This window comes from Hemicordylus capensis, chromosome 2, assembly GCF_027244095.1.
Source record: "Hemicordylus capensis ecotype Gifberg chromosome 2, rHemCap1.1.pri, whole genome shotgun sequence".
NCBI classification, from domain to species: Eukaryota; Metazoa; Chordata; class Lepidosauria; order Squamata; family Cordylidae; genus Hemicordylus; species Hemicordylus capensis.
Genome location: NC_069658.1, coordinates 399,828,870 through 399,845,154, shown reverse-complemented (window position 1 = coordinate 399,845,154; position 16,285 = coordinate 399,828,870). Strand labels below are relative to the sequence as shown.

Genomic DNA, 16,285 nt, shown 5'->3' with positions numbered 1-16,285 from the left:
TATATACCACCTTTCATTAAAACATTCTCTGTTCATCTGATTTTCAGTCTGGTTAATTAAATCGGTGGAGGTTTAGACTTTCCTGATGGGCTGAAACAGCTAATCCATTTTGATGATGACATATAATTAAATTAGCTTGCATTACATAGTGAAAAAGTCCAGGAAGGGAGAGATGGGGGGATGTGGAACCCAAGGTTCCACATCCCCCCATCTCCCCCTCCCTGAACCTTTTCAGTTAAAACGTGGTTAGATTATAGGGGAGGAAGGACTTGAATGAGCAAAAAGGGGAACTGGTTCGGGCGTTCAGGAAGTTGTTCAGAAGAGGGAGTTGTTCAGGAAGTTTGCTCTGGTGCGTGTCCTCCTCTCGACGCATGCGCGACTGGTGGCGGGGCGGCGGGGCGCGCTGGGGAGTGAGAGTCAGAGACTTGGACTACGAAGACGCCGCGGCGCCCAGTGCTGGATAAGCAATGCCAATGGGGGGGGGGCGCCAGGACCGGGGGACTGCTCTGCAAAAATAAAAAAATAAATAATAATCCCCCCAAAAAAAATTTCCGGCAAATCGGCGGGGGCACTTTTTGGCGCCCCCTGCCAAGTGGCGCCCGGGGCACGTGCCCCCCTATAGTTACACCTATGCTGTTGTTTTTATTGGTCCATGGAACAAAAGAAGCCCAGTGCAAGAAAGGAGTTGGTCATGCTACTCTGATTTAGTTTGCTCCTGTAACCTGTTTATTCTGCATTGCATTATTTATATTGCCACTTTCCATGAGACTCTCAGGAGACATATTTTGGGGAGGCACAGTGGGCTTGAGAGGAAAGGGCAGATTGATTAAAAAATTGCCTCTCTTCTACAGCATGTGCATCATCAATCTAGATGTCAGCCATTGTTTGGAAAGGTAGTTAATGAGTTTTAAAGCAATAAATAATGCTTGGGATTGCATTTTTGAAGGCTGCCTGATTCATTTTGAATTTGTCCTGCTCTTTGCAGAGAAGCACAGCTTAAGAGCCTCTGTCTAATTTCAACGTGCAAAATATGGCACATTTAAGGGGCTGTATGGGAACAGCATAGGAAGGAGTAATTCATGTCCATTGGAAATTCCGTATAACCAGGATACCAAGATGCACCAAGAACAGATACATGCAGACAAAATTGTACCACAAGGAGGATGGGGCAGGGCAAGGCTTGGCTCTAACACAGAAAATTGTGATCATTTTCAGACAAGAGCAATATTTTGAATATGGATGATTATTTCCCCTATTTTTGATCCTTTTCTGGCTCTTCAGTAGCACCTGAAATAATTTGATACTGACAATGAGTGATTCCGCCCCCCCCCTCCAGGTGATCCTGTGCTTCTCTCCTGTGGGATCTACTCTGCGTGTGCGAGCAAGGAAGTTCCCAGCTGTAGTGAACTGCACAGCTATTGACTGGTTTCATGAATGGCCTGAAGATGCACTGGTGTCTGTCAGTGCAAGGTTTCTAGAGGAGACTGAGGGCATAGAGGTGAGCCTGAACATATAGCAGTATGATTTCTTGGAGTGCGAACACAATGAGCTGAATCAAGCCATCTGATGAATAATAACAATGCCAAGGTTGCATTATTGGTTTTCTATTCTGCTAATGTTCTGTAACCAAGTGATATGCTTCAGGGCCAGTCCAGTGACATTCTTTCTGCTCCCCATCCTGCCCTGACTGAGAGCCTGAAGTCATGGGGTACTTACAAAGGACCAGACTAGATAAACCAAGCCCCACTCATTCCCTAACTTGAGGAATTTCATCACCATCAGGTCAGCCTAAGCCTATGCATTGGTTAACAGCAGATTAGACAAAACCTGCATGTACAGTAAAGGGATAATGTTGTTGTAAGCCACCCAGAGACAGAGGTTTGGGGCAGCATACAGATTTGATAGACACACACACACACACACACACACACACACAGAGGCTCAAATTCTATTTCCCTTTTTGTTCCTTGAGCTCTGAGAACATCCAACTCTTCTCCTTACCATATGAATATTAGCCATCTATCGAGCATAAAGCTTTACTTTAGGGCTAAGAAAGCAGCAGGCATACTAAAGCAACCCAAGGCAAAACTTTCAAGTATGTGTTTGAAACAATTTATATGTGATGTAAGGAAACAAAAATATAGACACAGAATTAAGTTTTGAAAAGCTATACAAACTACCTAAATAAATTATGAAACTTTATCCTGTAGCCAAATTACAAGTGAGGCTAAACACATTGTGCTTCCATCTTCTTTAATAGTTTAAACAAAACAAAACAAAAACCCTGAAAGCTACCATTAATACCAATGTCAACTTCCTCCCAGGAGACATATTTGGACAGGGCAAATAGTGGCTCAGAGGGAGCGGGGTTAACCCCTCTTTCCCTCATCACTGCCAGGCCATCCCAGTCTAGATCAGCTTCACCTCACCCCTGCAGCTGTTACTGAAAAAGAAAAGATGAAAAATTGTCCTAGTGAGAAGTAATCAGGTTCAGCCTTGTACAATAGTTTCAAACTGTCTGGTCAGTATCTCTGGTCCAGCCAAGCGACACAGTCAAAAGATTTTAAACCATATATGATTTTCAAACTATGGGCAGGAGTGGTGATCTCACAAAGGATCAAGTATCTTCTATCCAATTGTGAAAGGTTCCCCTGCATTCTTAATTTGATAGGAGCAGCCCTTAATGAGCAGAGAGGGAAGAATTATACAAAGTAAAACAAAGAATTTCATACGTACACACGCATGAAGAGCTGTTTACAAAACGGCAACATGTGGAGGCTGTTCTCACAAGCATTCAAGCCTGGGCTTGGCTGCCTGTGAGAACCGCTGGGATCCGCATGGATCCCAGCGGTGCTGCGGCACCAAACCCAACACTGAAGCCCAGCTGTTAGCTCAGGTTAAGGGCACAAACACAGCCTTAACCCTGCTCCCGGGATCAAGGGAGGAGCCACCATTGTGCAAACGGGTTCAAAGAACCTGGGCCACCAATGGAAAGGGCTGCCAAAGCCCGCAGGGGAGCGTGGCTCAGGTTCCAGAAGAGTCCTGAGCGAACTCCCCCCACCCACTCCCAGGCTTCGGAGAGCCCTGAGCGAGCTCTCCCCTGTCCCTTTCAGGCAGCATTTGCTGCCTGACAGCCTTAATTTCCCTTTCTCTCCCTCCTGTGAGGGAGAAAAAGGGAAATAGATGTTGTCAGGCAGCAAGTGCCGCCGGAAACGACAGGAGAGCTTGCTCAGGCTCTCTGGAGCTCAAGGCTATGCCCGTGCAAGAGCACCCATTCCCTAGTGGAATCCTCCAGTGCATTCATTGTGCTCGGCAGTGCCCTATGGGATTCTTGGAGGCCGAGACAATGATCCCTGCCTGTTTACCCTCATTGCCAGGAGCAGCACGGATAGTCATCTGCACTACTCTCAGCAGCGCTGGTCGTGTGGATGCATGGCTTGTGCACCACAGGGGCTTAGCGTGGTTGGTTTGGGGAAGGTAGGTTGAACCCTGCCTCCCCCACCCACCCAATCTCGTGTGCGTGCACTCATGTGACTAGCCCCTTGAAATAGTGACTCAGGGTTAACTACTGTTCTTCTGCCAAGAGGATAGGGAGGCTTTGAAGCAGATTTGGTCAAGGGCCCAATTTAGTGCAACGTGAACACAGCTGTGTTGTATATACATGCAATTGCTCTCTTATACAACTGCAAAAATAATGCAAAGTACATTTACTCAAGAGTAATCCCATTACTTCCAACTATTAATAAAGCTAATTTATGATAGCTCTTTCTTAGCTCTTGCAGGATTTTGGTTAAGAATAAAATGGCTGTTTGAGAGAGAATTTCACTTATTTTGAATGTTATCATCATTATACAGAATACCTATTTCACACTATAGACCTTATTCCACACAATAGATCTGATCATACAATCACCAAAATCAGGGCAGGAGGCATTCTACCCTGGTTTGCTTGATAGTGTGAACTCACAAAAATCTCTCCAACCCAGTATGCTCAAAGCAGGGTAGCCCAGCTTTTGTACCCTGATCTTAACCGAGCTAGAAGTAGGACACAGCTCTCTTGCCTTGCTTTTCTGGTTGTGTGAATCCATTTGCCTTTTCTGTTCGGCCACTGGGACTCAGCAGGCCTGCAAACAACAGAAAACTGTGACTACAGGGACTGCCATCCATGGATTTACTACTCGGTGAACCTGTAGCTGGAGTAGCTTCAGCAGGGCTGGGTCCACTTCCTGCTCCTTCATGGCCAATCAGAGGGCAGCTGTTGACATCATGAGGCTTTCCAGTCTACTGGCAGTAAAAAGCATGCTGGGAAGGCCTGCTAGGCCTTTGGATGGCTTTCCATGCTTGTAGCTCCTGATTTCAGCAATGGATGCCTCACCTGGTTTATTCATGTGTTTCTTGGCCCAAACAGAAGTCCTGCATGTATTCTGCCACTGGGGTAGGAACTCTCTAACCCTCCAATCCACCCCCATATGGTTGTGTAAACAGGCCTAATGTCTGCCTGCAAAGACCTGAAAAGGTGAAGGGATACAATTACAAGCCCAACTTTATAGGTCTCAACCTGGAGATTTTCCTTCATGGGAGAAAAATCACTACGTTGTTGTTTGACATATGCAGCAGTTGAAAAGCAGCAGTGCAAGTCCAACACCAGCATCCTGTTTCACTTATTGAGATATATTAACCTCAGTGTCCCCTTGGGAGTAGTTAATACTAATATCCACAAGCAGAGCCTTTATCTCTGTTTTCTCCTCTAGAGAGCCCAGCATACATGCTTTCGCCTCCCAAGTACATTAAACATTAATCCTCTTTGTATTGGAGAAGAACGTTCATGTTACATATTTACACCAAAGAAACTGGGGCGTGCAAAACCTCAAATCCTTAGAGTAACATTCATTCTGCTATCACATACCAACTTTTTCCACAATGGAATCAGCTGTTAAATATGTACTCCAAAGAAACAGTAACTTGCATTTTCTAATTTCAACATTACCTATTCCAGTAACTGCAGCAGTAAAGTTCTGCAGTGAAATGAGGTAACCGATTAGAAGGAACGGTTACAATATGTGTTCAGTGTCATAGCATTTAGAGTTGCACAAATATGGACTTCTAATACAATGTTTAGTTTGCTTGTTTTATAAAATCTAAGCTACTTCTAATTAATTAAATACAACCTGGCTAATTTCATGCATTTCATTCATTCTTCAGCTGAAAGACATTTCCTTTGTCACTGAAGTGACAAAGAATGAATTAGGTGAAGTCATTTCTAATTAGAAGATGTACATTTTAAATATGGTTGAAAAAGCAGTTTAGGCTGCAGTACTATTTATACTTTTTGGGAGTAAACCCCACTGAACACAGTGAGAAATGCTGCTAAATAAACATGCTTAGACTGAACTGCAAGCAAAGTAAATGGATTTATACAAGATACTTTTCACTGCTGTTTATGTGGTATTCAGTTGCATCAACCAAAGTGTAGCCCTGTCAAGAAGAAATAAAGGCTATGATCTTTGAGACTGTTTATCTTGGAATTTCCCATAGTTGCCTGTGTGGAAACCAAAACAGCAACATGCATAGATCTTCCCCTTTCCATAGGTGTTACATGAAATCAATGTACCTGTGTACTTTAGATTCAAATATATTTGCATCATGAAGAACCTTATTGTTATAAGCCACTTTTTGACTGTGGGGCCATTCACACAACTGGGCAGGTGAGAAGGCTGCTCCAACTCTCCTTTCCCCCCAGACAATCACAAGAAGTTCACTGGGAGTGCAAAACTCCCAAAGCCACGAGGCACCAGGCAACATGGCGCTCCCTGCCTCCGGAGATTCCACAACACACCGCGCCATGAGCGCGGTACATTGATGGGGACCCCTGTCAAACAGGTACTCTACGGACCTGTCTCTGTCTCTCCTCAGGCTCTGTGGAGCCCAAGGAAACACCAAGCCTGACAACCGGGTTAAAGGAATGCTTGCTTCTGTAACCTCGGCTTAGAGCTGGGCTTGGAAGTGGGGTTAGGCTGGGCAGGAGTGCCAGGATCCATGTTGATCCTAATGCTCCATGCAGATCCTGATGCAGCCTAGGTTAGGCTGCTCGTGAGAACAGCCTCACTATGTTTTAATTGTGGGGTTTAAAAATTTTATTTCTAAACATTTATATTCTGCTCTACCAAAGATGATTGATTATTCAAGGATACCAGAGCAGCTAAACACACAGATTATCTAAGAATAATCAGTTGAACTTGCTGTTGAAGATAAAACCAGGGGTGTAGCTACAGTGGAGAAGGGGGCATGGGTCCAGGGACAACGTGGGTCTGGTGGCTCCTTGCCAGCCCTCTCCCCTCTTCCACTGGGTGCTTGGCCCCATTTCATGCCAGCCACTTTCCAGCAGGAGTGCCAGCTGAGGCAGACTCACCCCAATGCCTGCCGGTGAGAACAGGCCTTCCTTATAGGAGCTGCCTCTTACTGCTAGGATTGGGACAGTTCTGCCTCAAGAACTGCCCCAATGCCCCTTGAAGGAGGTCTGTTGTCACTGGCATTGAGGCAGTCCAGTCTCAGCAAATCAGCAGTTGTGCCGGCTCAATTACATCATCAGGATGCACTAGCTCAGCCAGAGAGCAGCTGGTGCAGATTTGGGGTGAGCATGGCCATAGAGGTAGGAACTGGTGGCAGTGGTGGGGGGCATTTTCAGATCTTGTCCCCCATCCTTGCTATGTCACTGAAAAAAACATAAAGAAATATAAAATGAAAACATTAACTAAAACAAAATAAAAAGGCAGCAAAGCATCACAAATTAAAGCAAATCAAGGAGGAAAAGCCAAAGGTCCATTAAAATGAAACTGTCTTCACAGCCCTCCTAAAGTACAAAGCCAGGGGAGACGTAACACAATCTAAATAAATAAATAAATAAATGGTAAACAAACACAAAAGGGAGGGTGTGTGTAGAGAAGAGAGAGAGAACAGACTTGACTGTAAAAATCATACATGTGAATGTGCACGTTAGTAAGATACACCAGTAATTTTGTTGAACTGAAATTTTTATGGCATTTCTGTTAATCGCTCATTGTTTCATAAGAGCCTAATTGATATTTTGTGGTCCCTTTTGCAGTCTGGCGTTAAGACTTCCATCAGCCTGTTTATGTCCTATGTTCACAAAACTGTTAATGAAATGTCCAAAGTCTACCTGTCCACTGAGAGGCGCTATAATTATACCACCCCCAAGACTTTCCTCGAGCAAATCAAACTTTATCAGAACTTGCTTGCTAAAAAAAGAAGGGAGCTTATTGCCAAAATTGAGAGGCTGGAGAATGGTTTAATGAAACTACAGAGTACGGCTTCACAGGTATGTTTGTGAACGAACAGTCTTTGTGTCATATTGGAGTGACAGGCCACTGTCTGAATCTGTTCTTCGTGGCTCATCCTGAATTACCATCTGCTGCTTTGCGATTCAGTTGTAGTGGCTGGTTATTGTAAACAAATGAAGGCTGGTTATCAAGTACATTGGATTGTATATTGTGATCACTGAGGATTTGAATTGTGCATGTGTTCTCTCTAGTGCAATAATTCCAAAATGATGTAAAGACCTCCTCCTGTAGGGTTATTTTTTTCAAGCATACACTTAGGATACCCCTTGCCTTAAGAAGTTCATTATTCACACATTACTCTTCCCAATGCATTTTCCAACCACATCAATCAATTGCCCAAAACTACCAGAAAATCAATATCAGGCTCAAATTATACATTACACATTTTTACAATTACAAGTTATACAAATACCCTGCATTTCCCCTCTCCATGCTTCTTAAAAAGCCAAGATCAGCCTGGGCAAGCTTAGAATCACTGCAGGGGAAGAGAGAATAGAAGTAAGGCTGGAAAAGGGCTGCTTAACTCTTCCCCTCTTGTTGTTTTCCAGCTCAAAAAGTCACCATCTCCACACGGGGAGTATAGAGTCCCCATATCTGCCTTCTGTGGTTTTTTGTATCTGATTTTGAGCTAAAAAACAACTTAATGACCGGGGGGGGGAATAAAAAGGTTAAACTTCCTCTCTCTGTCCAACTTCCTTCCACCCCAACTCTTAGCTTGCCTAAGCTAATTTTGATACTTAGAAAAAATAAATAAATAAAAGTAAACAGGAACTCTATATAATGTGGAATTTGAGAGTTGAACTACATGTGATGTAGGAAATCTGTGATTGGCTCTCTGAATGAATTTTTCTTCCATTTAAAGCAGCTATGCTAGGCCAGCCTCAACTTAAATCAATTTAAATCACTTCCCTGAAGCTTTCAGCTGGTGAGGAAGAAAAATACAGGAATGTATGAAAGCAACCCAAGTCTGCTTGAGCCCACCATGCACATCTTAGATATTTCCGTTTGCCTGTTTTTGAGTTCTTTTCCCTATTATTTTGGTTTCTCTTTATTCTTTTCTGAGTACCTGCTAGCACTGCCCTTAATTTAGAAGGGCAGTTTTCTTCTGATTTACTGAGAAGGTAGAAGGTACGTTGAATACATATTCAACATACCTCCTTCCCAGTAAATTGGAAGAAAACTGCCCTTCTAGTTTTTAAGTTTTAAGGCAAATCAGGAAATTCATTCATTCACTCGATTTCTATACCGCCCTTCCAAAAATGGCTCAGGGTGGTTTACACAAAGAAATAACAAACAAATAAGATGGAACCCTGTCCCCGAAGGGCTCACAATAGAAAAAGAAACATAAGATAGACACCGCAACAGTCACTGGAGATACTGTGCTGGGGGTGGAAATGTAGAGAGCAAAAAATGTCATAGAATCACCCCAACACTTGCTTGCCTTTTTTGTGGTTTTTTGCTTTCCTGTTTTCAGCTGCTTCTTTTCCCAATCTGCTGCTTGGGGCCATATTTTTTTTAACATGGGCTTCTTTCTGAAGTGATCCCAGTAAACCAAGGATCATGTGGTGAATCAGGGCGCTTTCCAGATTCCGTTCAGGCAAATCGCATTTGAAACATAAACATCAGGGGGAGCAGTCTCACAGAAACTAACAACCCAAAAAACCAGCAACCTGTTTACACCGGATACACAATGTCTTAGCACTAGGACATTAAATTCTAAACAAGGCATTGGAAATGTGAACGGCACCCCACTGTCAGTGTAGAGACTGTGGTGTCACAACACAGGAAGTGTGGAAGCACACTTCCGAGATCAGCCGTGACCCCGTTGCAGGGTGTAATCTGGACAGCGCCTAGATGTGACTACATGACAACATTACACCAGATCAATGAGAGCAGGAAGTATTGCCTTCACTCTGAATAGGCTTCCTGATAATCTCTCGTGTTGGGCTGTTTGTGATGTCACAAAGCCACATCAGAGAGTATTTCCTCAATGGGCAAACATTTTCACCCCATTTTGTAGAGCCCCTGAAAAAATAAACATGGAAATGCAAAACAAGGAGATACATTTTCTAGTGGGGAGGGAGTTTTTGTGTGAAATGTGTCAGCTTTAACATTTTCTTTTTCTGTGGGACTTTGTAGGTTGATGACCTGAAAGCCAAACTTGCTGTTCAAGAATTGGAGCTGCAGCATAAGAATGAAGATGCTGACAAACTGATCCAAGTGGTAGGAATTGAAACAGAGAAAGTGAGCAGAGAGAAAGCAATTGCTGATGAAGAGGAGTTGAAAGTGCAAGTCATTAACACGGTAAGTGATAGTTGGTTGTTGCTGAGCTAATGTTGAGCCATGTACACTACAGGAGATGAGGCCAATTGGCCAAAGGACACAGACCCCTGTGTAAGAGCTAAGTTCATTTCTGAGAAACATTTATCCATCTGTAGCACACCAGTTTAGACACCATGGCATGTTCTAATTCCTAGAAATGCTTCTTTAACCACATAGAGCAAGATCTTATTTTCCAGTCATTTATTAATTCATACGTCCCACCTGCAGTAGTTTTTGGTCAAGTCAGAAATCTTTTTTATAGAACTGTTAAGCTGAAGCAGAATCCCAGTGTCATCACAAACAATCCTTTATGGGAGATAGAATCCTCCCTTTAAACAAACTGAAGAAGGAAAGGGCAGGGGTACGATGTCGCACAAAAATTAGTTGAGTAGCACAGGCCGGTTCTTTAGCCAGTTGCTGGAAGTTTTCATTTTCTCCATTCAGCACTACTTATTGTGAGACACATTGCAGAGCAAAAAGAATGCATAGCTTTTTAAGCTGTAGCAGGGAACAAAGCAAAGGTGTTTTGCAACAAACCTCAACAAAACTTCACTATGCATCCCATCTCAGTAAAAACATTGCAACTTTCCACTTGGCCGCTATTACACTAAAGGTTTCTTGCAGTGCTGTTTTAGATGCACACTCTAATATGCATCAAAGCAGTGAAGCCTACAATGTGCCATGTACACATGACACACAAACATGGGGAAATGACAGCAGAAAGAGAGAGCCTTGATCTCTTCAAAGGCACCATCTCATCCATTACTTGGTGCCTGTGCAGGAGTTGCCTCTCCCTTCTTGGCAGTTCCCCTTCACTTTAATCCTTCAGGCTTTCTAACAACAGCACAGTATCTGTTCTGCTAAGAGCTCCTGCTGCCAGGCTTCTGAAATTGTCCATTTAGGCCATGTTCATATGGCACTTATATTGGTTTTTGCAGTCACTCTTAGAGGATATTCACATGCGTGTGTAAAACTGGGCTAAGGGAGCCCAGCCTGGTTTTGCACACACATGTGAACCGTGGGGATTGGGCCAATCTTGGTGTCTCCACAGCAGCAAACCTGCTTAAATAGCTACCCTGTGAAATAAGGTTAAGGGAACATGCGCTCCCTTAACCTTGTTTTGGGGATTGTGGCCGCAGCTGCCATACAGCAGGGAGTGAGGGGAGGGGGAATCCCCATGATGCACCGTGCACTTGCACAGTACATCACGGTACTTTCAGGGGCCAGCATGGCATATCCTGGCCCCTGACCTGCCTTCCCTGCAGACCGCCCTCTAGCCCTTTTCACGGATTGTGAGAAGAGGCTCCTTGAGTCACTTTCTAAAAGACCCTCGGAGACAGATGAGAAGGGAGCCAGCATTTCTAAAGTTGGGGTAAAACCAATTTGGTTAAATGTGTCTATTTTTTGGATTCCCTGTGCTCCAGAATGTAGCAGAAAAGCAAAGAGCCTGTGAAACTGACCTGGCCAAAGCTGAACCAGCTCTGATGGCTGCTCAAGAAGCATTGGACACTCTCAATAAGGTAAAATTCTTGGACCTTTTAGATGGGCATGTAATTGGTTTGGGTCTTTAAGGTTAGTTAGTATGAAGTGAGATAACAGATTAAATACAATTCTTGGGATGCTTGATTCCCCTTTCAATAGCCATCTCCGTATTTTGAAATTGCAGATAAGACTCACAATATTTTGAAGCTGCCACTGAATTATTTCAGGAAATGTCTGTAGCCTAAAATACTAAACACTGAAACCTAAGGACCTCTACTAGCCTGCAGCTGGAGTGGATACCAAGAACCTCAAGCCATTTCCAGCCTGAGCATCTGCAGCTTAAAATGTTGTTTGTGACCGTGACTGAGAATGGAGCTGTGAGCAGAAGGAATCTTTGAATGCCTTCTCTATGCCTCCTGTCTCGGAGCCTGTCACATCAGCTCTGACATAGATCCTCTCGTGGGCTAGTATTTTCATTGTCCTGATGGTTGCCCACTCTGCCAAAAGCTACAAATCCCAGAGTAAGATAATGCAGCATCAACATCCAAGATTAGCAGCATGTTTATATTGTGCTTGGTTTGGGCTTTTTGGTTCAATGCATTTTCCATTTCTTTAATGCAGAATGTATGGCTTCATGGTTAGCTGCCTGCCTTATTTTTTTATCCTCTGCCTTTCCAGAACAACCTGACGGAATTAAAGTCTTTTGGCTCTCCTCCAGAAGCTGTGGTTAATGTGACAGCAGCTGTATTGATCCTTACAGCTCCAGGTGGCAAGATACCAAAGGATAGGAGCTGGAAAGCAGCAAAAGTCATGATGGGCAAAGTGGACTCATTTCTGGATTCCCTGAAGAAATATGACAAGGAGCACATTCCAGAGCCCTGCTTGAAAGCTTTTAAGTAAGAGAGATCAAAATGTATACACACATCACCAAATAAATGAGGAACACATTGCATTTTTTCCTCTGGAAATATTTCCCTGCCAGCAATCAACCAAGTTATAAAGTGTGAATACTTGGCTTATTAGGTTATGATGAGAGAGAATAAGAGTGAGCTCCTCAAATACTCTGGGAAATCTACGTGTGATCCCCCTAGTATTAAATGGTGCAGTCAGATTAGAAGCCTGGCAATCTCCCACCTCTCTTTCTAGTAAATACCAACACTGCAACATTGTTTTATTCTCAGTTGTCTCTTTTGTACGGATACAGTATACAGAGGTGGTAAGTTGTAAAGTGCATTTATAGATCTTAAAGGTGCCTCTGCTTCTCCCAGTGCTACACCATTTGTCCCTGCTCTCTCTGCAGACCATTTCAAAATGATCCAACATTTGATCCAGAGTTCATACTGTCCAAGTCCACAGCTGCAGCTGGTCTGTGTTCTTGGTGCCTCAACATTGTTCGTTTCTATGAAGTCTACTGTGATGTGGCACCCAAGCGGCAAGCCTTGGAAGAAGCTAATAATGAACTGGCAGAAGCACAAGCAAAACTGACAATGATTAAAAACAAGATTGCTGTAAGTACATGACAATTGTGCCTGGGCAAAATGCCAGAGCTCCAGGCTTCCCACCCCAGTAAATGTCACCACTCAGATTGACTGACATTCACCGCTGGCGTGAAGTGAGGGCGTTAATTATTGAGATGAGAGTTCACTGATGCGCGAGTGGCATTCCCATATGTCTATGCAAACTGAGAGCAAGTGTATTAGCTAAGCATGTGAACTGTGAGCCATAAAGTCCCCAGTTCAACAGTCTGCCCAGAGAGTGGTTTATTCTAATATCACCACTGATTCTTAGAGGCTATGTTGCAGGCTATCCAGATGGTGAGCAGTGCAGCGTGTAATATTTTTGCATGATTATCTTGAACATTTATGAAATATCTGTGTATTTCCTAACTACTTCCTAACTCGATCACAGAAAGGGCTAATATTGCTTGAGGAGGACAGATGTGGATGGAGCATAGCTTAACATGTAGAGGAGTGGTTATCTGCATAGGTGACCTGTATGTTACCTGTATAGGTAGTGGCATATGGGTCTGGGAGGGTTGGCTCTCAAAAACATGCTCCTACACACTTCCTACTACAGTCTTTTGGCCCCCTTGCAGCACTGTCGGGACTCCCAGCCCTTGGCCCCCTCTTTGTTGGTATTCTAAGAGTGCCTGAACAGGTTCTTACTATCTGGTGCCTAAGTTTGTGTCTGTTGTTTTAAAGGATCTAAATGCCAATTTAGCCAATCTGACTGCTGAATTTGAAAAGGCCACAGCTGAGAAAATCAAGTGCCAGCAAGAGGCTGATGCGACTAACAGAGTCATTTCTTTGGCTAACAGGTACCATGTCACCAAATACACTCAAGTGTTGATCGCCACTGTGACAATCATGGGCTAGATTACATGTTATGTGGGAAACCCATGACTGATATGCTGACTTTAAGTTTTGTTAACTGAAATATTGCCAGTTTGTTCAGAGTAGTGAAGTTTAACTCTTCCCTCCCACACACATCGTTTTCCAAATCATTTTCCAACACACCCAACCACTATTTGCCAGGAAAATAAATATCCAAACAAACATTCAGGGACATCAAACACAAATCTCCTGCATAACTTGTTATGAGACGAGTGTCAGTATTTCACATGTCTGTGACTTTCAAAGTTTGTCCTAACAGAGAAACTTATGTTTATGAGTCTGAATTGCTACGAGCGTCAGAATTGGCATGTGTCAGTGGCCCACATACCACACAGTAGCCCATGGGTGTTTTCTGCGCCACCTGTGCTGCTGCAGGTGTTTTTTTTAATGTGCAAGAGCGTTGTTCCGCAAATACCTAAAAGTCAACAAACGCTGTTGTGTGGTGCATAAAGCTACAATGGGACACTGCACAGTATGTGGGCCAGTATGCCCAGCCTTGCCTACTATTCCCAAGATACTTCAGTGTAAATGTTACAATTATCTAGACCCTGGCTTTCGAGCAGGTTATGGGGTGGAGACTGTCTTGGTCAGCCTGATGGATGATCTCCAAAGAGGAACTGACAGAGGGAGTGTGACTCTGCTGGTTCTTTTGGATCTCTCAGTCACTTTAAATACCATCAACCACAGTATCCTTCTGGATTGCCTGGGGGGACTGGGCGTAGGGGGCACTGCTTTGCAGTGGTTCCGCTCATACCTCTTGGGCAGATCTTAGAAGGTGTTAACTTGGAGACTGCTGCTCTTCTAAGCGAGAGCATTTGTATGGTGGCCTTCAGGGCTCCATCTTGTCTCCAATGCTTTTTAACATCTACATGAAGCCACTAGTAGAGATCATCAGGGGATTTAGTGCAGGTTGTTATCAGTATTCTGATGTCACCCAAATCTATTTCTCCATGTCATCTTGATAAGGCAATAGCATAACTGATATGCCAGCTGCGCCCGTTTCTCAAGATCAATGATCTCAAAACAGTGATACATCCGTTGGTAACCTCCAGACTTGACTTTTGTAATGCACTCTACATGGGGCTGCCTTTGTACATAGTCTGGAAATTTCAGTTGGTTCAGAATGCAGCAGCCAGGTTGGTCTCTGGGTCATCTTGGAAAGACCACATTACTCCTTTACTGATGGAGCTACACTGGCTGCCAATAGGTTTCTGGACAAAATACAAAGTGCTAGTTATAACTTATAAAGCCCTAAATGGCTTAGACCCTGAGTATCTAAGAGAGCGTCTTCTTCACTACGAGCCCCATTGCCCACTGAGGTCATCTGAGGAGGTCCGTCTCCAGTTACCGCCAACTCATTTGGTGGCTACACAGAGACGGGCCTTCTCGGTCGCTGTCCTGAAATTGTGGAATGCGCTCCCTGCTGAGATACGATCCTCCCCATCTCTGGCAATTTTCAAAACACACCTGAAAGCCCATCTTTTTGCCCAAGCTTTTTTAGCTCCCTAAAAAAAATTAGGTTTTAATCACTGGTTTATTTTAAAATTGCTAAATTGTTTTAAGTTTTTTGTATATGTTTTTAACTTGTTTTATGCTATTGTTAACCACCCAGAGATGAAAGTTTGGGGCGGTGTACAAATTTGATAAATAAAATAATTTCCCTAAATGCCTGCCTTGAGGCAATAATGGGCTGGATGAGGAATAACAAACTGAGAGTGAATACAAAGAAGACTGAGGTGATCATTGTAAGAGGCTGCAGTTTGGGAAAGGGGATAGATCTGGCGGTTCTGGATGATGTTACACTCTCTCAGAAGGATCAGGTTAGCAGTCTGAGACTGAGTATGTCTGGACTGAACTCTCTCTCTGATACCTAAGGTGAACGTGGTGGCCAGGAGTGCTTTCATTCAGCTTTGGCTGGTCCGCCAACTGTGCCCTTTCCTGGATGTGAGGACCTTAAGACAGTGGTGCACATGTTGGCAACCTCCAGATTTGATTACTGCAATGCACTCTACGTGGGGCTGCATTTGTATGTAATCCAGAACTGGTGTAGAATACTGCTGCCATGTTGGTCTCCAGGAAGTACTTAAGAGACCATATTACTCCAGTTTTAAAAGAACAACACAGGCTACCAATAGGTTTCCGGCCAAAATACAAAGTGCTGGTTATTACCTATAAAGCCCTTAATAGCTTGGGCCCAGGGTATTTAAGAGAAAGCCTTCTTCATTATGAACCCCAGCACCCGCCTATTAAGATCTTCAGGGAAGATTCATCTGAGGGTGCTGCCAGCTCATCTGGTGACAACTCAAAGGAGAGATTTCTCTGTTGTTGCTCCAGAGCTGTGGAATGAACTTCTTGCTGAGATTAGAGCTACTCCATCCCTATTGGCATTTAGGAAAAAACTAAAGACACATCTCTTCCACAAAGCTTTTTAGCTATTTGGTAGTTTTATGGGTATTTAATTTGAACTTTTAATCTGTTTGTTTTAAAACTTCTTGGTTTGTTTTATTTCTGTAAATTTTCTGGAGACTTCGATAGTAGGCAGTATACAAATATGTTAAATAATTTAAGAAGGTGGCACAACTGTGTGCGATCTTTCAGTTGCTCCACCACATACTTTGATAATCATACTGTGACATTTTCTAAACTTAAGTCAAGGGCAGGGTAGATGACATTTATTGTGAGAACCCAAAGTCTCTTAACGTTTGGCATCTGAAAGAACTGAATAACAGT

General features: G+C 43.5%; 1 protein-coding gene across 8 annotated transcripts in view; it reads left to right on the top strand.

The window, feature by feature from the left end:
* Positions 1 to 16,285, top strand: part of DNAH17 (dynein axonemal heavy chain 17) — a 279,399-nt gene that overhangs the window by 211,549 nt on the left and 51,565 nt on the right. For 7 of the 8 annotated variants that reach the window (XM_053296349.1, XM_053296348.1, XM_053296346.1 and 4 more), the window contains 7 exons: positions 1,337 to 1,498; positions 7,103 to 7,336; positions 9,498 to 9,662; positions 11,105 to 11,200; positions 11,841 to 12,058; positions 12,463 to 12,670; positions 13,364 to 13,479. In XM_053296349.1, coding sequence (XP_053152324.1) covers positions 1,337 to 1,498; positions 7,103 to 7,336; positions 9,498 to 9,662; positions 11,105 to 11,200; positions 11,841 to 12,058; positions 12,463 to 12,670; positions 13,364 to 13,479 — 1,199 coding nt within the window. Of the gene's footprint in view, positions 1 to 1,336; positions 1,499 to 4,285; positions 4,436 to 7,102; positions 7,337 to 9,497; positions 9,663 to 11,104; positions 11,201 to 11,840; positions 12,059 to 12,462; positions 12,671 to 13,363; positions 13,480 to 16,285 lie in introns of those variants that run through there. The other variant, XM_053296353.1, reaches the window with a different exon arrangement.